At 34.1% G+C, this 26,983-nt stretch overlaps 2 protein-coding genes across 2 annotated transcripts in view; one reads left to right on the top strand and one right to left on the bottom strand.

Moving 5' to 3' along the window:
* Positions 1 to 26,983, top strand: part of Syt4 (Synaptotagmin 4) — a 518,564-nt gene that overhangs the window by 306,311 nt on the left and 185,270 nt on the right. The gene's annotated exons all lie outside the window — the stretch shown is intronic.
* Positions 2,150 to 3,775, bottom strand: LOC145666587 (uncharacterized). Its single transcript, XM_081733985.1, has one exon. The coding sequence runs from the start codon at positions 3,617 to 3,619 to the stop codon at positions 2,240 to 2,242; it is 1,380 nt and encodes a 459-aa protein (XP_081590111.1). The 5' UTR covers positions 3,620 to 3,775; the 3' UTR covers positions 2,150 to 2,239.

Raw genomic sequence — 26,983 nt, forward strand, 5'->3', positions numbered from 1 at the left:
TCTCTCCGCTGCAGAAACACTCATTGGTAAGGTCAAAAATTAACAAAAGAGCTCTGCATACACCGGGAACGCTAGAAGCCAAAATATACAGGGTGTCCCATATACAATGCAACCCGGAGTTTGGAATAGTAGAACTTTTGAACCGGTAGCGGTACACAAATAATGGTTATACCAAAATGAAGCCTTGTTCATCTATATATGTTTTAAACTAAGAAGCAACGATTGACGTACACTAGGAACCACACAGTGTTGCCAGATGTAACCGAAGGTGTAAATCAAGTTTTTTACAAGTCACGTAAATTGACTCATAACTCATACGTATGGATGTTCTGTCGTTAATTTTCAGTTTGTTTACTTGGAGTAGCTCGGAAATTATGGAATTGAAAAATAAATTTTTCATTTCCACTGATAACTAATCGGATGATGCCTCTGTAAGGGGTTACTAGGGAAAACGTGGTTTTCATAAATTAACATTATGAATTGGCAACAGTGATGATGTTTCAGTGCATCAAAAGGTGTGTTAAGGATCTGTCTACATTATGCAATTCCTGAAAACAATGAAAAAGATACTTTGAAATTATCGTAATAAAATTTTTCCTTACATGCACCCGACAACACTGCTATTCATTGAATCAAAACGGGAGCACTTCCAGAATTTGCCGTGGAACTGACAATTCAGTTCGTGCTGATAAATAAAAGACGTAGACATTTGAGTCGTTTTCAGTTTTCACTCAAACTATTCTAAAATATTAAGGAGTTTGATTATAATCATTATTGTTTTATTTTTTTTTCTTTTTGGCCAATATTGGTAAACATATCATCATCATCATCATAGCTATTCTGCCATCATTGGCAGGTCACTTGCAACTGAGAAGCTTAGATGTACGGTGGTTCTCAGCTAGTCTCTTCGTCTTGACTAGCAATTTTATTTTAATACTTTCATTCAACTACAGTCTCCTTTGCCCCCTCCCTCTCTTTCCTTCTACCATACTCTCTAGTACTTCCCTCATAATACAGTTCCTCGTCAGCCAATATTCCTACCAGTTCCTCTGCCTCCTCTTAATTACATCTAAAATTCTTCTTCTCTCCCCTACTGCTACTATATCTAACACCTTATCATTCATTTTCCCTTCAACTCAGATAATTCTCTGCCTTTTCCTCCATGCCTACCTTTCGAAAGCCTCCATTTTTTTTAATCGCTTTTGCGTAACGTTCATGTTTCTGTCCTATAGAGTACGTATTGGAATCAGTAAAGCAAAATTTCAATATTTAATTAGGAGTTTGTTGATTACCAAGATTAGGTAATCGTGGTTGAAATGAGAAAATCTGACGCCATTAAAATAATTTTGCAATTAATGATATTTCAGTAATCTGTGCCGTCTTGATTTTCTTTCATTCGTCCCAGGATAGCTTACTTAGTTTGTGCTGCGGGCTCCCAGTAGCTTCCATATATACAAAACTTTGTGCTGTGGACACCCATTGAAAAAAAGTAAAAGTCATCACCTATGTTGTACACTATCATCATACTTACACGAAGGTAAACTATATTACATTTAGAAACATACATTGTATTTCCGTTACTATTGACGCATTGTAGAATTTATTATCCCTTATATCCAGAGTAAAATTTACCTATGAAATCATAAGATGTCTTAAAAGCAAGACTTGCAAGACTCTTGCAAGCAAGACCAAGACCAAGACCAAGACCGAGGGTTCGAATCCAAGACCAAGACCAAGACCGGGAGTGCAAGACCAAGACCAAGACCAAGACCACCCGGGTCTTGGTCTTGGTCTTGCATTTGCTCATCACTACAGATGAACCCATACAAGGTAGGTGCCTTACAGTTGGCATTTGCTATATTTCTGTGTCACTTGGCCTTCAGTGTGTATGTTCCTTGGGCATCTATCCCCACATGTTCGATACCGCAGGTCGGAATCTGTATCCCATCTTCATTCCAATGTCAGTTTCCCATGGTGTCCGTTAACGCACATAATGAGTGTATTTAAGAAACAATAGCAACGTTCTTTAGACCACCGCGTGGTGCATTGTCGATTGGTAAGAAGCGAAAGAATATTTATTAGCAGTTAATCTGATTTTCTTTAGCAGATCCCAGTGAAGCAAGTAAAGCGAAGCTTTTTCAACATAATGTTTACTTAATTAATTTATTTTAAACTTTCCTCGAGTTATACAATTTAGAAGTAAGAATACAAAAGAGTTGGTTCCTTTCTTCACCATTTTTTACAATATACCAAGCCTGTCTAGTCTGCAGAATAGGCAATCTGTTGAATACCGTGGGTTTGTCAGGTGTGCAATATACTTAGACATAAGCTTTAGTTTTGCATCGTCCGTTTCTGGCAAAGACAAACTTGGACAAATAAAATAATATGTTCTGTCACATTTGGGACATTTAGACTTTCCACTCAAGTCTCGCCAGGTTCTGATACATGCTAAACAGAAAATATGGTTACAATTAGACAAAATCCCAAATACTCTGTTTTCTGGAGTTTTCTCAAGAACGTCCTCAAAACAGATGGTACACTCTGTTTCTTCGGAATCATTTTGGGAGAGTTCACCGTTTTGAAACAACCAACTTGCTGTAATTTCTGGTTCTAGAAAGTGTTCAGTAATTATTCCTCGTTGTTGGGATGGAGCACGTTGACTACTCGTGAATGAAGCTCCAAATTGCCTTGATAACATAGTGTCATATTGGTATTGGTTAAAAGTCTCTCTGGTAAGATTATGGAAACCAGGTGCGTTTTGAATATCGCCTTGTCTAATGACTGGAGAATGTGCAAAATCAGCATCATTGTAGTAAAAGCTGTTGGGACTAGGAGGCGAAATTGCCCCATCATTCCTTATACATAATATGGTATGCATAAAAGATCGTAATTTATCACCAAACGAAGTACGAGGAGAATTTCTGGAAACTGTTGGACTTACTGACCGCTTTCTTTTAAATGGATTTCGTTTCTTACTTTTGACTTTGTAATGCGATATTGAGGATGATCCTACTGCAGACATATGCAAATATTTCTCGCCATAGTCTGTGGTCTTGTTAGGCGCGTTGGTAAAGGCAATTGTCTTCTTCTTTTCATCGAAAACCAATGTTCGAAGATGGGTAACTTGTGGATGAGAAGCTAAGCGATTGTATGCTAAGTAATCTGTTCTGAGGATCTGAGGAGTACCAGAGTAAAGTCCAAGATATGCAGCTGTTTCTAATTCTTTTGAGTAAGATCTTGGAGCAGTACGTTGGAACAAATTCACGTTGTTGTTGTTCATATTTCGATCAGGAATGATATGAATATCAATTGCATCATTTCTACTACATTGACTATAAGATGAATCATCATTAATGCACTCAGGAAGCTTTTCTAAGGAAGCAAGTGTAACAAGACGCTGAGGTTCTGGTTCAGGTCTACGGTGAACTAATATTGAAATTTGCTTGAGTGGTTCCGCCGAAGAACTGATATTTCTCACAATTGCTGATTCTGGCAGTTTGACAGAAACATTATTACTATTCGTTCCAGTGTACTTAATGTTTATCTTCACTCCTGTATTATTTTGTTGAAGTTCTTCAATGCCAGAGCTATTACTAGAAATGTGTTGATTTGGTTCCATTTTTTTTATTAGAAAGCAATCCAGTTGTTTAATTAAACATTATGGTTTTAGGATTAAATGCAATTAACAAGAAATTACATTCTGATTAATTAACTCAGGATTCGTTGTTACTGGTCTTTTTTATGACACCCTAAGAAATGAATAAAAATATATTATTTCATTCTTGAAGATTTACTTGGAAATTTTTAACAATGTAATAACATATATCAACACCAGTTACACTTCCTTTGTTTAACGTTTAAGTTACTTATTAACACATCTAATCGCTCTGTAGTTACAACATTTTAAAATTGTCACTAATACTCTAATAGGATTTAAAGATGTGTCTATCATCTATAGATGAATGATGATTAGTGTCTACGGCATCTTCATTTTAATTTTATGTATATATGTATCTATGTATTTATTTATTAAATAAAATCATCGTCAAAACATCTATCATGTGATGATGATGATTAATTAAAGAGCTTAACGACTACCATTATCCACTAAGGCTAAGGGAGACGGTGAGGATGAAATGGTTGATCATGTTGTAATGGCAGTGGGAGTGACCCCGAGAAAATCTGCCACACGGTGTCTGTCTACCACGACGCATTTGGAATCGAATCATAGACCCTACGTACCAGAGATGAGAGCTATCTTCATTTTTAGTCCATTAATTTATAAGGCGAATTATTTTTCTACTTTTTAAAATGAATTGAATCTACTTTTAAAATGGAATCTACTTAACTTGTCCTTGCTACGTCAAAGTGCATTTGTATGACATTTGTATTTATTGTTTTATGACAAAAAAGATTACTTTTCACGAAATAAAAAATATTTAAATAGATTGGTAGAATAAATCAGTAAAATCAAACCATTGAAACACGAGCTCACTAAAGAAAAGGAAATAAAATAATTCCTCATATAAATCAATGGGCTAGAAAGGTAAAAGATGGCGCCGGTATCCACCCATGTGTCAGACATTTATTCTTTTGTTTGGTGTCAGTACAGATAAATTAGATGATCAACAAAAGTGATGTAGGGATAAGCTTCAAATGTTCTATGGAATTGTAGTACAGTTGGAATCCTAATAATAAACAGCAAGTGTTTGTCTCTGCGTTGCACTAAATTATAATAATAAAGTCATGCTAATTAATGTCGCTACCAGCGCTATCGCTTACTGCTTGACACTAATGGATGTTGCCAGTTACGATATCAGGTGCTGAAGTGTGCAGTGAATTTGTCAATTTAAGATTACTAATCCTAATACTATTCGACAAACGTTTCAATCTGTGTAATCGTAATAAACGTAATAAAAAAAACTCAATCACACTGGTAAGTGTCACTATCTTGCGCTATCCCTTGCCTGCCTTACACTGATAAATTACCTACAGTAGACCATCGACTATCCGGCTCGTGACTGACTGGTCTCCGTACTATCAGACCTAGCTCTAAAAAAGAGAAGAAATAAAATCGTAATAAAATTAGGTTTATTTTTTGAGCGATCTACCCGTTTTCACAAAACGCGACTTTAGTAAGGAAGAGCAGTCATCTCATAAATTATATTACTCAAGTTTGAAATATTTTATTTGCATTTGCACTATTTCTGTAAATGTAAAAACCGAAATTAGATCGTGTTACATATTTCATGGACATTAAAACCTTCATATAACTACCTTACAGTTAACGGTAAATTTCAACAGTTGCTGCCCCTTTTGACCGAACCTTTTGCTGTTTAGATTCACATAGTATTGGTAACTTTTTGAATATATTATATTATTAATAATTAACGTAAAACTGAAATCGGGAACATTTCTCATGTACTGCTCAAAATATGATCTTCATCTCAATGAAGAAATAGCCCATTATCTGTAACCAAAAAGGATGTGCATTCGTATACAGAAATGACGTTTAAGAAGTATAAGTATACTACAGTTTATTAGAAGTTTAGAAAAATATGTTAAATTGATTGGAAGTATGGATAAGGTAATACCAGTTCCTGAGCCTGAAAGAATCCTTTATGTATGTATATCTACCTATGTCTCAAGTTCCTGTGTTGAACCAATAGGAAAAAATACTTTAATGTAAGATACCTTCAGAAGCTGCTTTTTATATACATAATGTATAGAACATGCTTTAGTCTTTCACTTGCTTTTGAGTGACTTTATCTGAAAGTGAGTTTTCGCTGAGAATTCTGGTTCTTTCACTTAATTTTATGCGGACAAAAGAAAACAAGCACAAAGGATGTATTCACTCTATTGTCTGGGAGTGTTTTCCTTCTCTTTTATATTCTCTCTGCGTCAAAATGGAAGGCAAAAGAAGGCGAATGTTTCTTTTACATCTCAATCTTCTCTGCAATACATTGTGTGAGATAAAAGATGTTAGCCTTATCCCTCTATTATCAATGGGATATCGTATTCTTTCTGTAATGAAGACCACACATGTTAAGGAAGGATAAAAAGTGATATGACTTGTCCCTCTGATGTCTTTATTCATATTTCTTCAACATTCATTAATTTTCGATGTCCTTGAACCAAGAAATGAAGTAAAAATATCAAGTGATTAAATTATGCAAATTCTTGTCTTCTCTACGAAACGTTGTGGTTTGATTTTTACTTGCGATTGTTGTTTGAACACTACAGAGACCGCCAAAAAGTACATACTTTAATTTATTGTATTTGTGTATTTATTGTTTATGCAATGGAATTATCATTATAATACGTAGTGTGCCGTTTTCAGTAGAAGTCCGTACCAGGCCCGTATCCACGGGGGGCTAGGGGGCCCGGGCCCCCCCTAAATTTTGGCTGGCCCCCATAAAATTTTACGGTAGGATTCCAAATGAACTATAATATGGTGATGAAGTATAATATGATTGGGTCGTGCCCCCCCTAACTTTCACCGGGCCCCCCCTAAATTTTTGGGCTGGCTACGGGCCTGGTCCGTACTCAAGATCATGTTACACACTGTAACATGTGAGATATAAGTTACGATAGTGAAACAAATTGGTCGGTGCACTCTTGACATCTGACGAAAGGAAGTCCATTTTAAATCGGTGTTTCAAATTCGAATGTGTCGTGTACCACAGAGAACCAGCTATGATGGAGGAAACTTCGTGAAAACATTACACCTGCGTGTGCAGCATTCCTTCGCAGAAGTGCCCACAGCTGGGTTTTAAGCAGTGTCAGATTAAGAAGAGGGTTTAGGGGTGCTATAGATCTGGGCCATCAGGTGGATGGTGCCTCCACTCATCTACCAGCTGTCTGAAAGGAATCATATAAGATACAATCGTCATCATAAGATAAAATATAACCAAAATTGTGAAACAAATTATTTCGTTTTTTCCTCCACCATCTTAATAAATTAGCATAAACCAGTTTTAGAAATGAAGATCGAATATAGTCTAGGGCATGGGAATCGTGATTCATATTTTCTCGTTGAATAGAAGTGTTTTGCAGTTTCATGTAATTATAGAATATCCAGTGCCAATAGAGTCCCTTAAGTACTACGCATGCTTTTTGCCACGTTAATACTACGCATGGTTTTTGTCACGTTAGTACTACGCGGAGTCTGTAAGATTCCGAACAATAGATTGCGGACAAACTAAGGACGCGATGCTAATTTTCGCATACACACTAAATATAACCAGAAAGGTAGAGGAAGCGACAATCGATAAAGGCGGCCGAACGGGAAGCTAAGGTGGAAAGGCATTTCCAACGGAGTCCGAGAGACTCCGCGTATACTTACGGCTTAAATCACTGCGTAGATGCTCAATAGATTATGTTCCTTTTATGTCTATGAATAAACTCTGTATGAGCTGAAAAAGAACGGACAAAACCTGTCATCCGGACATACGAATTAAACCTAGTCCATTCGATAAACATAACAAAGATATATTCATACACAAAAAAAAAAAAAAAAAAAAAATAGGTGCCATGGACAACGGAGTATGTCTCTGGGGCCCATTAATCCTGTTAGTATAAAGAAAATCGTAAACTCGCAGTGAAATAGCTATGCATCAACAGGATACATTGGAAAGTCATGGTTTACAGTTCTTTCTCTTCAGCATGAAACAAGCTTTATGTATTGGGGCTCATAACGTACTTGAACAGGGAAAATTGGGAGAATGTCGGGAAAATTCCCTCCAGAAATCCATTCCATCAACTTTGGGCTCCTCTGGAGTGGCCCTGGGTAGAAGCACATAATCCAAATGTATCTTTAAAAAATACTATAGAGGATAAGAAATGTGTGTACGAACTTTTGTATTGATAGACAGAATAGGGATGAGGGGAAAGCGTGTATTGATATACAAGCTTTTTCCTCGCGTAACCGGAGCGTTGACGCGATCTACCGAAAATGTCCCCGCCAACTACTAGTTGTTCGCGATCGACGGTTTGGCGATCACTGGATTATAATTTCATCATTCTTACTAGTCATTTATTAATATCTTTGGAATAAATGATAATAAAATAATACACAAATACATAATAATATAATCATATAGTGACAGTATTAAAAATGAAGTCACATTACTATACTAATCACAGAATCGGTTGTTAAATAATTTGAATAATATCACTCTGTATTCAGTGCTCTTGTGGTAGTACACATTCAGATTTATTTGATTACTTGTGGAAGCGAATGAAAATATATTAATAACAAATTTTTGGGTGTCAAATAAATCAAATCATAATGTGGTGCATTACTAGAGCCCGTCTATTTTAGGTATGCTCTCGGAAAATATGCGAAACATAATTCCGCTCCACCCCGCCACCCTCCCTCTGCTTGAATGACCTCAGCTGTGTTGCCAATTTTGTCATTCAGTCATCTGGTTTTTTATAGTGAAGATCGTAGGCTACGTAGAATGGCTAAGAAGACAGAGCACAGCGAAGTCCGTGAAATACTTCATTGTGGCAACGCTTCCGCATCCAACAATTGAAAGATCTTGGCCGCAGCAACTTGTCCCTCTTCTTTCGAGGGAAGTATAGGAAAACACACGACAGCAGCACCAGAAGGGGCACACTTCAAATAGAAAGGTTCTATTACCTATTTTCTATACATATGCTACAGTCCTCTGTGTATGAAATGAACTTCTTTTTCAAATCTAAAGGACTAAGCTGTGATTATCGTACAAGTATGTTACTTACAAAACTGTTTTTGTATTGACAATATGGTAGTACTGTATGTTGGGGTCAATTAGATAGGAAACTAGAGCTAGAAAATAGTTCAAAACTAACAAGAGCAAATTCGAGAAATCACGCTAATGTTACTAGTCCATCACAACGCCTAACAATATGTTTTTGGTGCAATTTGTGTATTCACTCGACATCATTAATTAGGTCTGGCTCTAATATCCTAATTCATTTTACAATGCTATTCTCTTTCGTATGTTTAATCTCATGTTTTGCCATCTGAACCACTTACTAACATACAATACAAAACAAGAATTAAGACGTGGTTTCGTAAGACGCTGAATAACGTCCAAAAAGATTTAATTCTCTATTCTGGTACTCATAGACCTCTTAATTCCTTAGCTATTTTCACTTATGAAAATTTATTTTAAAATAAATCTGCCTTTGTTATTAACATTGAGTTTTATTTTAATTCAATTAGCAAAAGAGAAAAGTTCATGAAGATCTCATTTAATTAACCTAATTAGAGTGTGTATACTATATTTTAAAATTTAATCTCATTTTTTTTTATTTTAATAGTTGATTGCTAAGAAGAAATCTTTTTGCCGCTTTATTCAATCTATTCTAATTCTTTCGAATTAACTTACCTTGTAACGTGGAAGGAAAAGTACCAGTAATTATCAAGTGTATATTTTAATTAATTTGAAAGTTATATACCTTTAAATGGAGATATGGCCACCAGAACCTAAACTGTACAGATTTACTTATGTGTCCCAATTTCATTCCTTTGAAATGTCCAACCACTTTTAATTCAGTCATACATACATACATACATACATACATATATATATATATATGTGTGTGTGTGTGTGTGTGTGTGTGTGTGTGTGTGTGTGAGAGAGAGAGAGAGAAAGAGAGAGAGAGAGAGAGAGAGAGAGAGAGAGAGAGAGAGAGAGGAAATATATGTATAACTATAACGATGCATTATCACTTTTGTAATAAAATTCTGAAGACTTCCATAATTTCTTAAGATACGTTCTATCTTCTCCGGGTACTCTCTATTTAAAGTAGATGTGATTCTAATTAGCAATTTCCGTTTCAACGTTCATTGCTATAGAACAAAATCGGTAAAAGATAGCAAGAAAAGGTTTTCTGCAAGCGATTCAGCGTCTCAAGACAACATATCATGACTATCCACAACACTCTATCCAAACCGAAAGCGGTTCAAATTTACTAATATTTCTGGTTTCCATACTAATTTTCGTAGAGCAAAAATGGTAAATACTATTAAGATGCGATTTTTGGCAATCAAATCAACGTGCCAAGAAGAGGTGTTTATCTCCTTCCTTATCCCTCTATTGAAACAAAAAGTGGTTGAAATAATTGGGTTTTGCTTTCAACTTTTGTCGCCATAGAAGAAAAACAGTAAAAGGTAGCGAGTAATGGCTTTTTGATATGGATTCACTGTCCTAGTAACAGGATCGATCTTTGGTTTTATTACTCTATTGCAATTAGTACTTGTAAATGCACTACTTGAAGTTTGAATATTGAATTAACTTAGTTTGGAAGTCTTAGTTTCACACTGTGAAACGATACTCACTTGTTTTTCTTATTTTGCTGAAGAAGCTTAACTTATGTACGGTATATGTTGAAAATATGCTACTTTTATATGCAACTAGGATATTGCAGATCGTTGTTTATCTTTTTCTGTTGATAACATACCTATTCTTTTGATTACATACTATTTGTAACCAAAGAATCATATTCAACACATATAACTATATGTGTTTTTCTGGTTTGATTATTCAGTAGAATAATATTGTAAAGAGCTTCTGAATCCTATTTTTGTTTGCTGTTGAGCTTGCAACCTTGTTTAACTGGAAGGTCCAGAGAAGATTGTAAGAGATACCTAATTAGTGGCTGGCTGCTTCTCTGGATACGGCCCCTAGAGCTTGTTCAGGTGGAACACGGCTATCTTCTAATCCGTTTAGTCTGACAACTCCGAGGTCTAGCTAACCAGAACACTCGTCCGGCCTAGACATCATTAAATCCCTCTCAAATCGTCACGTAAAACGCTGCAGAAAAATCTAAACAAACTTAGCTTCTGCTTCTCTGCAAGGAAATTACACACGGATACTTGCTTTATTTTCCCATTGCTCAGGTTGTTCCAAATCAAATATAAGCACGTCCTTTGTATTTCTCATCTTAAAATATCACACATTTTCTAGAAAACTTAAGCGTAGAAATTAATTATCTCTGTGTGGTTTTAGACCTTGATTAACTATGCCTTATGTATCATTAAGACCTTCCGAATTAAGTTTTTATTTCCTACGGCGTATTAGGGCACGACACCTGCACGCCTCCATTTAGTGTCCGGCTATACTATACTTGACACAGCAATTCCCACTAATTTGGCAAGAATGAATCAAAGTTATTTTAAAATAAATAAATAAATAAATAAAATGTAGTCTCATATGCAATAATAAGTACTGCATTCTCTTAGGATTCTACATTTTCTATTTCATTCCGCTCCCCCATTTGCATCTAAATTTGACTACGTATTTTGTCGCATCTTAGAAGTTTTATAAATATCAAAATATCTATACAGGGCGTTAGGAATCAAAAATAGGAAAATGAACCACACGAAAATAGGAAAATAATATAGACCAATATGCATCATTTCAGAGTTACAACCCACCAAAAAAAATGGCCAAATCGATAAAAATACAGTCAACTTGAGAATGAGATGTTGGGTCTTGTCAGGTAAAAGAACATAGTGCTTATTTCGAGCCTAGATTGCATTAATGTGCCTGTACGTGTGGAACAGGTGCGTAACAGGGTTACCCTCGAAACATAGAAATAAATCCATGGTTCTTCTACGAATGGAAAATCGTTGATCGGGAACTACAAACTAGCACACACGCAATATCCACTGGTACATTAGTGTAATCTGGGCACAATATAACTACTATTTCCTTTTATCTAATCACCATCTGTTATTTCATTCTCGAGTTCAGACTCCTTTTATACCGTTCTGGCTAATTCTTCATGGACTATAATACCGAAATTAGACATTTGTCTCAATGTTGGTATAGACATAATATTTTCATGTGAGAATTCATTTCCCAAAGACTTCTAGTATTGTTTACTAACATCATGTATAGTCAAATTTTGAGCTCTCTTATGACAAAGCGGTTCGTGTACGTGTCTTTGGCGTGGAAGATCCGCGTTTGATTCCCGGAGATAGCCCATGTAGTTCGGATTCCACGTTAAGCCGTAGTTTCACGTCTTATATAGCCTCGTTGCTGACAGGGATGCTAAACTGAAAATCAAATTAAATATCGTCAAATTTTCATTTTCACGTTACCAACATACTCACAAGCAACGGACATGAACGTGTCATCCGGACATCCGACTCAAACCTATCCCATTCGATAAGCATAACAAAGATAAGTTCATGCACAAAAAATTAGGTGCTACGAACAGCGGAGTAAGTTCCTGGGGCCCATTAACTCTGTTAGTATAAAGAAAATCGTAGATTTGCAGTGAAATAGATATTGCACCAACACCGTTCATTGGAAAGCCATTGTTTATAGTTCATTCTCTTTAGCATGAAACAAGCTTTACAGAGGTGCTATGTATTGGGGCCCATAACGTATTTGAACAGGGAAAATTGGAAGAATGTCGAGAAAATTCCCTTCAAAAATCCCTTCCATCAATTTTACTCCCCCTCTGGAGTGGCCTCAGGTAAAAGCACACAATCCAAATGTATCTCGAAAAATACTGTAGAGGACAGGAAATGAGTGTACCAAGTTTTGCTTGATAGACGGAATAGATATGAGGGTAAAGGTTCTATACCAATATGCTCTGTACATACAAAACCAAACTTCTGATCTGATCTTATATGTGGTACAACATTTCTTATCCACTATAGTATTTTTTAAGATACATTTGGATTGTATGCTTTTAGCCGGGGCCACTCCAGGGGCGGCCAAAGTTGATGGGAGGGACATTTACAGGGAATTTTCCCGATATTCTTCCAATTTTCTCTGTCCATGTACATTATAAGCCCCGATGTATAACACCTCTGGAAAGCTAGTTTCATGCTGAAGGGAATGAACTATAAACCATGGCTTTCCAATGAACAGTGTTGATGCAATATCTATTTCACTGCAAGTCTACGATTTTCTTTATATTAACAGGATTAATGGACCCCAGGGACTTACTCCGTTGTTCAAGCCACCTATTTTTTGTGCATGAACATATATTTGTCATGTTCATCGAATAAACTAGGTTTAATTTGGATGTCCGGATGGCACGTTCATGTCCGTTCCTTGTCAGGTATTGATGTATTTAATTGTTTGGTATTGAATCTTAGGTCAGAGTTATGGTAGGACAATCACATCAAAATATTCTTAAATATTGGTGCATGGTTGTTTGTTGCCACTAGAAAAACTACTATTAAAGTAGGATTTAAAGTCGAATGAAAGCCTACTGCTCAGGCTTTATTAGAGATTTTATACTTACGGAAGTATCAGAACTTACTATTGTGAGCAACCGTGGCCGTAATAATGCAGTTAGGATATCAGTGATCACTTGACCGTTGTAACAGTAGAGTACTTATCTACTGTGACAGAAGAGTGTCGAATAGCGTAAATCACCAATTTACAGTCTTATTCAAAACATTCTTGCCACCCATTGTTTGTAAGAGATCATATTCTCCCAAAAACCAAACTTTAATTCGTTGTCTTCAAATAAATATTTCAACTGGCCATATAAAATCCATCCTTGTTTAAGTTAATTCTATCTCGTATGAATATGTCCAGAACCCAACCCTCCTCCTCCTCTGCGTCAGTGAAGCGTAAACCGACCAGAAACCAGTGAGAATTGTGTTTTCAGGAACTGCAGCATGTAAGTAGAACAAAACAATTGATCACCTGTAGCAACCAAAGTAGCATTCCTCCACCAAAAGAAATTCCAGGAAATACTGAGTGTAATTCGAGACTCGGATTCTGTAAACATAACATGCATGAACCCTCCTCTCAGAAAGTTAAGTCTCTGAAGCAAATATGTATGTTTTCGGTGTTCTATGAAAATACTTTTGGTTTGCGTTCCAAAGCTCAAGAATTTTATACAAATGTACTCTCAAATAATTATGATGTTATTATAATCACTGAAAGTTTCTTAACCGAAAATCATTTCGATACAGAGTTCTTTGACAATAGATACAAAGTCTTCCGCCAGGATAGAAATCTCGAACTGTTTAATCAATGTAAGGGAGGGGGTGTAATAATAGCAACACACTATAATCATAATATATATCTTGTTAATTCGTATGACTTGTATTTTGAATGTGTTCTTGTCAAACTTGTAATTCACGGTTTTAAATTATTCATATGTGCAGTATACATTCCTCCTGAATCAAGTTTAGTAATATATGAACAATTCTATCAATTTATTCAGACTAATTGCCCAATAGGTAGCAACATTCTCTGCATAGGGGATTTCAATATTCCTGAAATAACAGGTTGTGCTTTTGATTTCTTATCATCAACAACAAATTGTAAAAAATTATATAACTTTATGTCCTTATATGATTTAGCGTCATTTAATAATATTCGTAACAGTAATGGCCGAACTTTAGATTTGGTATTATCAAATATTGATAAGGTTCTCGTTGAAAGAGACTGTCCTCTTGTTGCTAAGGAAGACAGACACCATCCCGCAATAAGTGTCTCTATCCCATTAAACGTTACAAAGAAAGAAAACAGAGAAACTAAAGTATCTGGTTTCAATTTTAAGAAGGCTGATTTTAAAAAATTATACGTGGAACTGCACAAAATAAACTGGGGCTGTCTTTTGCAAATGAATGATATCAATAATGTGCTATACAACTTTTACAACATGATTAATAATGTATTTAGTATGTGTATTCCCCGTAAGAAACATGTTAATGGAAATTATCCGAGCTGGTTCACTTATAGTATAATTAGAAAAATAAAATCCAAATCATATCATCATAAAAAATGGAAAAGTGGAATAACTGAAAGCCTATATCATCGTGAAAAATTTCATGAGTTACGTAAACAGATAAAGACCGACATATCAATTGCGTATAAAACATTCATTCTAGAATCTGAACTTTCTATTCATAATGATCCGGGCCAACTTTGGAGTTTTGTCAAAAGCAAAACCAAGCATATGTCATCAGCCTCCTTTACTTACAATGGGAAAGAACTAAATAAGGACAGTGAGATTGCTCAGGCCTTCGTGCATTACTTTCAATCTGTTTATAACAATGTCTCAGCAAAATATGACGTAGACAGTTTTATATCTAACAAGACGGAATGCATTAGCCTGTTGGACAACTTTCAACTTGGTGAAATTCAACTGCGAGAAATTGAAGTGGCTATAAAGGCACTCAAACCAAAAGCGTCATGTGGACCGGATGGTATTCCTCCGTATGTTGTCAAAGGCTGTATTGATATATTCAAGCATCCGCTCCATACTATATTCAATATGTCCATAAGAACAGGCACTTTTCCAGACTTATGGAAAGAAAGTTTAGTGTGTCCAGTGCCAAAGTCTGGAAATAAAAGCGAAATACAAAACTTCAGACCTATAGCTATATTATCTCCTTTTGCCAAAATTCTTGAGAGTATTTTATATACACGAATTCTGAATCACGTTAAGCCAATTATATCTATACATCAACATGGTTTCTTACACAATAGGTCTACTGCATCAAACCTAGCAGTTGTAACAAATTTTATAGCAACGGAGTTAGACAAAGGCGGCCAGGTAGACGTTATTTATACCGATTTCAGTAAGGCATTCGATGTCGTGGATCATGATGTTCTAATGGCGAAATTAACAAGCCTAAACTTTTCAAAGTCGGCAATAGAATATCTTGTATCGTATTTATGTAACCGGAAACAATCTATTCTATACAAGGGGCATGTCACCGAAAAGTTTGTTACTCTGTCTGGGGTTCCTCAAGGATCTCATCTGGGTCCTCTGCTATTTCTTCTACTTATTAATGAAATTCCACTTTTTATTGAAAACTCTGAGATTCTCCTATTCGCTGATGATCTCAAATTATATTCTAGAATTAATTCAACTGAAGACTGCATACAACTACAACAAGACCTACAGCGAGTCCAAACATGGTGCGATGACAACAAATTAGTAATAAATGTATCCAAGTGTAAATCTCTGTCTTTTACGAGAAAAAGAAATCCTATCACTTTTGACTATACACTGAAAAAAACTAAATTGTCTAAACCAAGTACTGTCAAAGATTTAGGCGTTATTTCTGATCCTGAACTAAATTTCAATCAACACATAGATATGATAACAAACAGCGCATATAGAAACTTAGGTTTAATTTACAGAATAGGGCAAGATTTCTCCAGTGAGACAACGTTTACAACACTTTATTTTACATATGTTAGATCAAAATTAGAATATTGTTCTACAATATGGACCCCCAATAATAAAAAATACTCTCAAGAAATAGAAAACATCCAAACAAAATTCTTGAAAATGCTTACATATAAAAAAACTAATTATTATCCCAAATATTTTTCCTACAATGATCTAGTAAACAACTTTAATTTTGAAACTCTAGAAAAAAGAAGATGGATGTTGGACTTGTTATTCTTATACAAGTTATTAAACAATAAGATTGACTGTATGGAGTTGGTCTCGAAAATATCATTACGGATTCCCACTTGCAAAACCAGAGTAGAAAATACAGGGACATTTTATTGTGCAAAGGCCAGGAGCAATATTTTATATAAATCCCCTATGTGGAGGCTGTGTAAATTATACAATGACATTGTAAATAAGCTTGATAAAGTGGATGTATTTAGTCTCTCAGAAAACAGGTTCAGATCATGTGTGAAACAAGAAATTTTCTGTAGTAATAGTTAAGAAATTTATATATGTAACGTTTGCTGTATGTACACAACACTGTAATTGGGTATTAAGCCTGTTGTGTTGAATATATTAAATAAATAAATAAATAAATAAATAAATAAGAATATAGGACTTTGAATGGTGCCTAACTGTTTTATTTTAACAAAAATGAGTGTACCTCTTGATAACTTCTTAACTGTATTAACCATCTAACTCGAGAATTAGCAATACCTAAATACTAACTGTTATCAAGAAAACAAATGTAATCTTTCAGCTTTACGTCCCACTATTATGACGTGTAGGCTAAAGGAGACGGTGATGTAGAGAAATGAATGTAATGGTGGAATGAAGAAAGTAGGAGGAAACGGGAGAATCCCGAGGAAACCTACGCACAAAATCCATCTGGGCGAGAGCTGCGATCGAACCAGAGACCCCACACACTAGATAATTAACTTTCTACCACCGAGACACCGCGGCCCCCTAACAGTTATCAAGAAGGAAATAATAACTTACCTGCAAAATTTCACAGGTATGTCTAAACTTTCTGACGACACTATACATCTATTAAATGCGATAACCTTTTATGTAAATGAAGAGAATGATTAAATGTTTTCCTCTGAATTCAAACTAATGTACTTGTTTGTCCTTATTGAGATTTTTTATTCTTTGAGATGTAGCCTGTAATGCATTGCCACAAGAATATACATATAAAACATTTAACACAAATACATACCTAAACGAACATTACATAAGAACATAAAAGTCAACTACGAAAAAAAAACTTAAAAGCCTCAAGAGGTTGACCAAACTAAAGTTCAAAAATAAACAAAATAAGAACAGAAAATATAGAAATTAATAAAAGTATTGTAAATACTTTAACTTTACTCACTTGTCAGTTTAAAAAATGCAATATTTGAGTGCGAGTATTATTACATCCGTAATAAACCAAAACGATGGTAGGTAAACGATCAAAGTTCAATTAAAATATATTTTCTGTTCGTTTCATAAAATGTAAAAAAGATAATTACATTCCAATTTCCTATTAACATTTCCATAATAACATATGGATTTCTAATTCATTTACGTAATAAATAAATAAACCACACTTGACTCAAACAATCATAATTTAAAAGAAATTTTAATTGACCAAACTCCTTTTTATATTTACCCTGACCGTATGTTCATCCGATTGGGAGATTTTTAAAAGAGTCTAAAGTGTTACTTCACGGAACAATCAAATTTTGTCAGAGTATAGAGGATCAAACGTTAGGAGTCGATTTCGTTGCCGGAGACAAATTCAAACCGGAAGAGGTAGAAATCAATCATCACCAGTTTTAACGTTGATCATTATACAGCAAATACTGTAAAAGTTGGCGACAAAGCGTTTTACTTCAATCGATTTATTCGTCACCAGAATTTATTTCAATTCAAGAAGATAGTTAACCTCCAGCCCTCTGGTGCGTGGGATCCCTGATTCGATCCTAGCTCGGCTTTGTGGTGGATAAACACCGTGTTCAGGTTCCTTCTGGGGTTCTCCCGTTTCCTCCCACTTTATTCATTCCATCATTTCATCCATTTCCTTTCCCTCATCTCCTTTAGCCTAGCCAGCCTAATTGTGAGACGTAAAACTGAAAGATTTCATTTCGTTTCGTTTTTGAAATCAGAAGTGGTAGAAATGCACTACAACTTCCAGTTTCAATATTGATCTGCTGAGCAAAAATAATTTAAAAAACAGCTAGAAAAGTGTTTTTAAATTCGATTTACCGTTTTAAGAATAGATGCTATCTTGCCCTTTATTCAAGCCGAAAGTATTAGAAATCAACTAGTTCCGGTTTTAACGTTGATCGGTTTAGAATAAAAATTGTAGTAGAAAGCGAAAAGTTCTTTTCTGCAATCGATTAAGCGTCCCAGGAATATATTCCACCTCTACTTTAATCTCTCAACTGAAATCGGAAGAGGCAGAAATCAACTATTTGAGATTTTAACATTTATCGTTATAGGATAAAAACGGTAACAGATAACGAGGAGACGTTTATTTCCATCAATTAAGCATACCAAAAATATATTTCATCTCCACTCTAATATATCTACTAAAACCGGGAGTGGCAGAAATCAACCACTTTTGGTTTTAACTATCGTAACCATAGACTAAATACGGTAACAAATACAGAGAAGCGGTTTTCTTTAATCAGTTAAACGTCTCAAGAATGTATTATTCTATCTTCGCAACAATTTTTCTACTAAACCTAGAAGCGGTCAAAATGTAACACCACTTCCGATTTCAGTATTAATTGAGAAAAAAGCACGCCATGTAAACCAAACTCCTATGTAACACTGTACTTGTTTTAATTTACTTAACATTTTATAAAGTAATATACTAATTTAAATCTCAATATAAACCAACTTTATATAAAGTTTGTAACACATGCCAGTACTGGTATAAATAATACTACAGTATAATTAATTTACATAATAGAATTATAGATGTCTATCGATGGTAATACTTTCAAATGATCAAAGATATTTAGAAAGTCTATGTAAGTTCACTATCATTGTAAGTATTCTGCTCTCTGACAGGCTATTTGTGCTGGAAACTAAAAGCTTCCATGAATTATAGATTCTTTCAAACCCCTACGTTGTTGATTAAAAATTGCTCTTCAATATCCTAAATCGATAGAACCTTTTCTTTCCTTCTTTTCTAATTCTTTAAGTCAGTCCCCATAACTTACGATTTCTCCTTAAACATACCCTAACCAGCTCCACATTTTTCTTCAATTGTCTCGAGTATTGCTTTACATGACTCTCTCCTACAGTTCTGTGCTACTTTTCCTATCTATCCATCAAACTATCTCCGTTTCTCTTCATACCAAGTATGTCATATTTCAATTATTTATAGAGAGTGATTCCTATAGAACCTGTCCAATACAATGAGCTGTAATATAAAAGAAACCTTATAGATAGTGATGTAATTTGCACATCACTTACCTTGGTCTGCGAGCATTGGGCATTTATTGGAATCAGAACAGATGTTGAAAATAAGAGCAGTTTGCATCAAGGCATGCGCACAATAGATTTAAAACCAATTATACCTTGAACATTCTTCAATATAGGGAATTAGAAATTCTCTCAACAATATTGTGAAATGTAATCATAATATTTATATACCAATTGCATACATGTAACGCAGAGAAGTAATTGAAAACTGCGAAGTGCATGTAATAAGTTTAGAATATTGTTATTGGTCGTAACGCATCTAGTATACCTTCCAATAAATAAATACTGTACGTAAGAATGAATGGATGATTATGTTTTAATGAAGACGTTAGCACCAAGATTATTAGTATGTGTCATAAATAAGTTAATCTTTACAAGATGATGCAGACATGTATTAAAAGTATAGAATTAAACAGTATTAGCTAAACTTACCGAAATGTAAAATATTCTTTTAGAAGGAATGGAACGTACACCTAGGCTTAAATTTGTTTAAGGCATTGTATTCCTTTAGTACCCTTCCTCCATTTACACAAACATCCATGCATTTGGGATGTAATGTTCATATATTACAATCAATTGGAGGAAATTAAGACTAATAGCTTCTACGCTTAATTGCCATTCCACCCATTGGCCAGGTCAGGTGGGAATAAATCTCAATCTTCTACTGCCAGAATTTAATGACTCATAACAACAAACTATCTTACACGCAACGCAAGTATAATCTCTACTTCTTTTCTTTCTTTTACTTTTTGAAATTTGTTTAAGCCATTTTGATCTATTCCTATCGAGTTACGGTTCAAAAATTAAGATATGTGCTTCTTTTCTTTTAACTTAATGCTGGACGAACAAAAAATGTGAAGCGCAAACATTTCTCTTCTACGTGATTAGATGTCATAACTGAATAAGTTAATTCATACTTATTGTGGATTTGTTTTAAGAAATGTTGAATGTTGTTAAGTACTACAATTGAAATAAGAGTTTTTTTTTAGTCAAGGTACAAAATTTTCTCAATTAATTCTCGAACCATTTTCTTCACCATCAACCACAATGTTGTGTTTTTGAGGGTGCCTGAGACAAAATCGAGGCTTTCAGCTCATGTTTTAAAACTTAAAATGTAATATAAGACAAAACTAACTTAAACAGTTTACCTGACTCATATTATAATCCTCATGTACTGTTCTTTTTTCACAGTTCACATCCCATTCACTTACACTCCATGTACACTTCGCCTAAATCTTAAGGAATAAGACGCGTATTATGTCAGACCTTTTACATTGGACTACTAATAAAAAGTTTTTCAAACATTTGAGTTAGATATCCTGCACGTTCATTAACGAAATGCTTAAAGAAATATACAGTACTTTCTTTGATACTAAGGGTTATGTTAGTCTAGTGCCAAGTGCGCTCGCATTTTATGCACATCGTCCCTGGTTCGATTTCCATTTGAAAAATTCAAATACATTATGGTGCTTCGGATTCCACTTTAAATTGTAGATCCACGTGTCATATATCCTCAGTGCTGAAAAAATGCTAAACTCAAGTCCATTCAATTGCCAAGAATTTTCATACTTAGGCGTGTCTGAAAATTTTATAACTGTGTCCGGGTAACCCAATTAATTCTTGTCCATTTTTATAGTTATATTAATAAATCTTTTTATTCGTATATAGAGACTAATTCAAAAAGATATAGTATTACAAGGTCGTATTTTCGTAATAAATTGCAAGAAAGTAATGTACTGTACCTTAAAAGAAGTTAAAAGGCCATTCTTGATTTTGTTTTCTGTGTAATTAGTGTTATTCATTCCAGCAAGCAGATAGACGATCAGAACTAACTTTCTCCATAATACGCCTCTGGTGCGGAGTATGACAAACGTAAATTGATGTTCCTCTTACTACCATCAAGTTTCACACACGGAGGTTTAGAATATACTTGAACTTGTATAAAGAATGATTTATTACTTTCACAATAACATGAACCCATTTTAAAACACTTTATTCCATTAATTTGTATTAGCGAAATAAGTAATATCTTTGAGTATAATTGCAAGTTTAATTAAACATCTGCCGTTTATTTGGTAACCGGAGGTTGTGATATCATGTTGAAAGCAAGCAGTGACAGAGTTAGCACCATCGCAAAATACACTTCTTTATCTCATTACTTTGAACCGATTTGCTCCTTGATTTTAGAAAATTTATACCCTTACAATTAGTGAGAAATTCAAAATTCAGCGATGTTCCAAGTTAATGGTATTTCAGCCATCAGCGCATTTTGAAGATTTTAATAGTGCCATAGTCATCTCCGAGGTCTGCACCGTTTTGCACCTCTTTTAAAGTTTTGTACCATCACGCAAACCGATAAAATAAGACTTCAAAATTCATTATTGAATATTCCAAAATTTGCCACAAAAACCAAATTCAAGTTTCAACTTGCCATGTTGTAGAGTACGTTTTTCATCTTCACAAAATATAAATATTTCATTTTGTACTCTCACAGTAAACTAGAAATTCAAAATTCAAAATGGCAATTTAGCATTAACTTCGAACGCCATCGATTTATTTTGAAGAAATAACAACACTAGCATTTTCTCTAGTTTTAGCACCCTCAGTAAATACCAATATTTCATTTTATACCTTTAGAGTTAACAAGAAATTCAAAATTGAAAATTTTAATTTACCATTAACTTCAACGTCATCAAATTATTTTGAAGAACTAATAACACTAGCATCTTCTCTGAGTTTTGCACCCTCAGTAAATTCTAATATTTCATTCTGTACCCGTACAATTAATGAGAAATTCAAAATTCAAAATGACAAATTACTATAAACTTGAAATACCTCCAACTTACGCCAATCCACATTAGTATTTTACGTTACTTATGTATGTAAAATTTGTAAGTTTAATCTTACCATATTTTGCTGTTATTTAAAATAGAAATATTTCCTCAAATTTATGTTACTTGTAATGTTCATTAACTATACATTTATTTTAATTTTGACTTGACCATAATTTTTATTACTTGTTGTGTCATGTATCGTATTCATTATGTTGTAGCCTTTTATATTGACTTATGTTGACTTTGAGATTATGTTTATATTAGTGATCAGAAATGTGGGTGTTTCTAAAGATATCTACTCATTATTTTATAACTGCGTGAAGTTCAAATTCTCTAAAGATACTACTGCATTTATAAATTATACTTCTTTTTTGTGAAATCAATAAACTGTAATATGTATTTCTCTTAGTCTTTATGCACGTTGGCGGATATTTGGAGTAAATGTTTCAAAACATGCTCAAAAATCTAAAGAGACGTTGTATGTACAATAATCCTGGCATATATAAATGCCTTGTGCTAATCTATTCTCTGAAGGATTTGTGTCATATGAAAACTGTTACAAATAGGACATTAGTAATTGCGTTAAGTACCAGAGTTTGCTTGGATAAAATTTGCAATACCATATCTTATAATGGCATATACTTCATTGTAATGTGTGCAAAATTAAGTTATGCAGCACTAAAAGGCAGTGTATACAACTTTAGTTTTTATTTAAAACATTTAGGACGTGTAATATATACAATTACATTTATAGAAAATCTATTATAACATATGATATACAGTAGTAATAAATGGATGAAGTAAACATATATCATGGTGCGAAATATATTATAACGATTCTTCAATTATAATTATTAGATGTACTGCTGGCTTTCATATGTGTGAAACAAGTACTTGTACAAAGACAGTTTCTATATCATTGTTCATTACCAGAATATTTACTTGAAGAATCAATTGGATTACAATATATAAAATTAAAGCACATGGTTACAAGTGAACACCTTAAAAACAGTATATTATGGAAATATTAAGTAGTCCTAAAGTAGCTATACACAATCATTAATAAAAGTACATTTCTTAATTATATAAAACAAGTTATGACATCTTACTTTCGTGTTACATCTCTCTTGATATTTTTATGATATTTTTATTGAAAATAAATCATCAAACATTTTGAATTTTCTGCTTCGATAACGATAAGCTTTATAATGACTTAATCTTTTACTATAGCTCTACCTAAGTATCTCACAATCCTTCTGAGGAAGAACTGACGGTTTTCAACATTTAGAACTTTCGAAATATCATTGAGTATAATTCAACATTCCACAACTTTCTCTTCGTTCAGTTCAACAACTCCAGTTAATACATTGTGATATGATAGTTTCAGAAACCTTTTTCGTAATCCGTTGCAGAGCAGATTTGTTGATACAATTGGATTGCAAAGGACATCTTTTTCTGTGCACTTGGCAATTTTGAGATTATTTAATATTTGAGAGTAATATATAATGAAACATCGACACTTTCTGAAGGTTCAAAGACACTCAAAATAAGCTGCTGATGTTCCAAGTTAATGGTAATTTGTCATTTTCAACTTTAAAGTTTTCAATAATAGTGAAGGTACAAAATGTTTCAATCAATGCGCAAAACGATTATAGAATTATGCGATGGTGGCGTTCCAGATCAATGGTACTAACAAGTTCGTAAATTGAACGGGTATTCGCAGTATTCATACAATAATTTAATGTGCATATGAAAGTAAAATGTAGGTAAAGCACTAGAGTAATAATGTAATAACGGTGAAACTTGAATATACACAGTATACTTTTAAAAAATCTCACGTCCGACACCCTAAAACCAATCTCTAAATGTTTTCATATTAACCTTTTTTCTCCTGACTGTAACACGAATTTTCGAGTCACCAAGCACTGAATAGGCAATATGCTACAAATGGGAATATATACTACAATTTGTTAAAAATAAATTCATGTATTACAGTATACAGACTACAGAATTTTATATATATATATATATATGTATGTATGTATGTATGTAATGTATGTATATTCTCGGTAGAGAGTATTAAAATTTGAACGCATTACGGAAATTTAGGTTCCACCTAAAACTGTAGATTCATCTGTCGTATAGCCTCGGTGTTGATAAGAGACGCTAAACTTCTACAAAGAAATAAATTACTCGTACATATGTAATTAATACACACAAACACACACATTGAATTGATACGATATTTTGCACATAACAATACTCTATATATTCGATTTTCTAATTGAATAGAAGTCAGTCTTTTTTAAAATTGAAACAAAGGTATAGGGCCTTATGCAGAGTCGTTTTGACGTCTGATTAACACCATACTACGAGGTTGACTAAGGGATGGTTATCAAAATTGTATTCAGAGTCTCTGATTAGGACCTAGTATTGGACGAAGTTAATCACATGTGAGTAATTAATCTAGAGCAGATACTAATCTTTTACCCACGGTTTAGCGTGCGACACAACATTTCGTATTTCGTAATTCATGTATTTTCATTTTACCGACTACGCATGCGCTCATCTACTTTTCCGTAGTTGCCACATTTATTTTACTCACCGATGCATTGGGGTTCTATAAGTTAATCATACCCAAATCATCATTTTAGTTGTACTCAAAGCAGACTCTGAATACCAAAAAGTGCACCTTCCTTAGTAAAGAGTTAGTATGCCTACTAACTAGTCTGTGACTAACCTTCGATTAACGAATTCTCTTTCAATACCGCCCATAATCCCTACATGATTAGCTTGCCTTACAAGACCTCCTGACCTTCAAATGAAATAATTATAACGAATGACTTCTTATCTCTTCTAATTTAATTTTAAAATAAGACAAAGTTCAAATTTAATTTTAAAATAAGACAAAGTTCAAATTTGCAAAACATAAATATGAATCAAAATATCTTTTAAAGATGAAAATTAAATAGTTATTATTGATGGCAAGTGTTAATACGTAGTTGCTAAAAAAATGGTAATGCCTTCTTAGCGACATCAAGTACGAGGGATTGAGATAGAAATTTTTATTTCACACTACAACGTATCTTACAAAAAGTTTTCCTCCTTGACAAGGTCAGGGATTGGCTCTCTCTTTCTGCAATGACAAAAGGTAGAGGAGCTTATCTTGATTGCTTATATGGAATGAATACTTATTCGAGAGAGCACCTTCTGAAAAGAAAGAAAAAAGAACAATGTTGCAACGTAGGTGAAGGAGTTTTCTTATGCATGGTATTTTGTAGAAAAATTCTTTGTTTATATTGCAAAAACGGTTTATAAGGATATCGTGTACGTGTCATTCTTCCTACTAGATGTGCCGAACATGCGACAACGAAATTCTGGTATCATTGTTTTTATTAGTCACACATTTATGTTAGAAACAAAATTAAGGTACCAGTGTTGTTAATTCCCTACAGCAAGGTTATTCACATCTGTTTTATATTATTCTGTGTTTTCATGTAATGTTCCGGTTTACCGTCAGTATATTTTCGTCATTTGAATCTGTCTTTGATCCTCATAACTCTGCTAATGAAGTCCGGCTAAGAAAATTTTGAATTGGCTTAAGTTGGCCTCTATCTGTCCATCTAATCGATAGATTAAAAATTACGTTCACGAGTCCAAGTCTAAGGCTGTTCTGTATTTAAGGAAGGATGGAGTTTCTATACTCAAATTCGTTTCCGTGCCCCCATTGAGAGCTTATAATTATAAAACGAAAATATGAAAATTATCTTGAGATATATTGTTCCAAATCACTTGACATTAAGTTGTTTAAACCACCGCATGTGATGCGACGTTGACGCATGTCAAAGGGATATGGGTAAACAGACGCGAATGGATGATGAGTCGCTTCTTTCGTGCATAAAATGATGTGAATATGTACTACCATGAGCAAAATAAATGACGCGTCTCTTTATTTTGAAGTTTTTTGAAAATATCTCCGTTTTCTTTATATGTTCGAAATTTCGGAAGGTTTCCCCAGCAGGACAGGTTAATAACAAACCCGTTTTTAATATTTGTGTTAGATATTAGCTTAAAATAAAGAAATTAGAAGCAAAAAACATTAAATCGACAGAAATCTCGAGAATTACCAACTCTGCTAAAGTGGGAAATTTTCAAGAACACGAGGGAATTCTGCATTTCAACACGAAGCAGCGACATCTATGTCATTGAGAGAAATGTGGATTAAATCTACAAACTAAACTTTTAACGAATATTTCTAGTATGTCTTATTATATGCATTATCTGCAAACTCCAAATATATGAATATATGCTAAGTATTAACATAAAGATAGAGCAAATAGTGGACATTATCTATGGAAAAGGACGAATTGGTATGACGATCGTAATGAAATATCGTCTTTACCGGAACAGGCTCCCTCGACTCCCTCGAGTGAATATTTTTACTCCCTCGACTCCCTCGAGTGTAAATTTTTACTCCCTCGACTCCCTCGAGTGAATTTTTTTAC

The sequence above is a fragment of the Thermobia domestica genome, chromosome 12 (assembly GCF_964235325.1).
Source record: "Thermobia domestica chromosome 12, izTheDome1.hap1.1, whole genome shotgun sequence".
Classification (NCBI taxonomy): Eukaryota; Metazoa; Arthropoda; class Insecta; order Zygentoma; family Lepismatidae; genus Thermobia; species Thermobia domestica.

What these genes read in the sequence shown, in the direction of transcription:
- LOC145666587 (XM_081733985.1), bottom strand. Translation starts at nt 3,619, where the DNA reads ATGGAACCAAATCAACACATTTCTAGTAATAGCTCTGGCATTGAAGAA.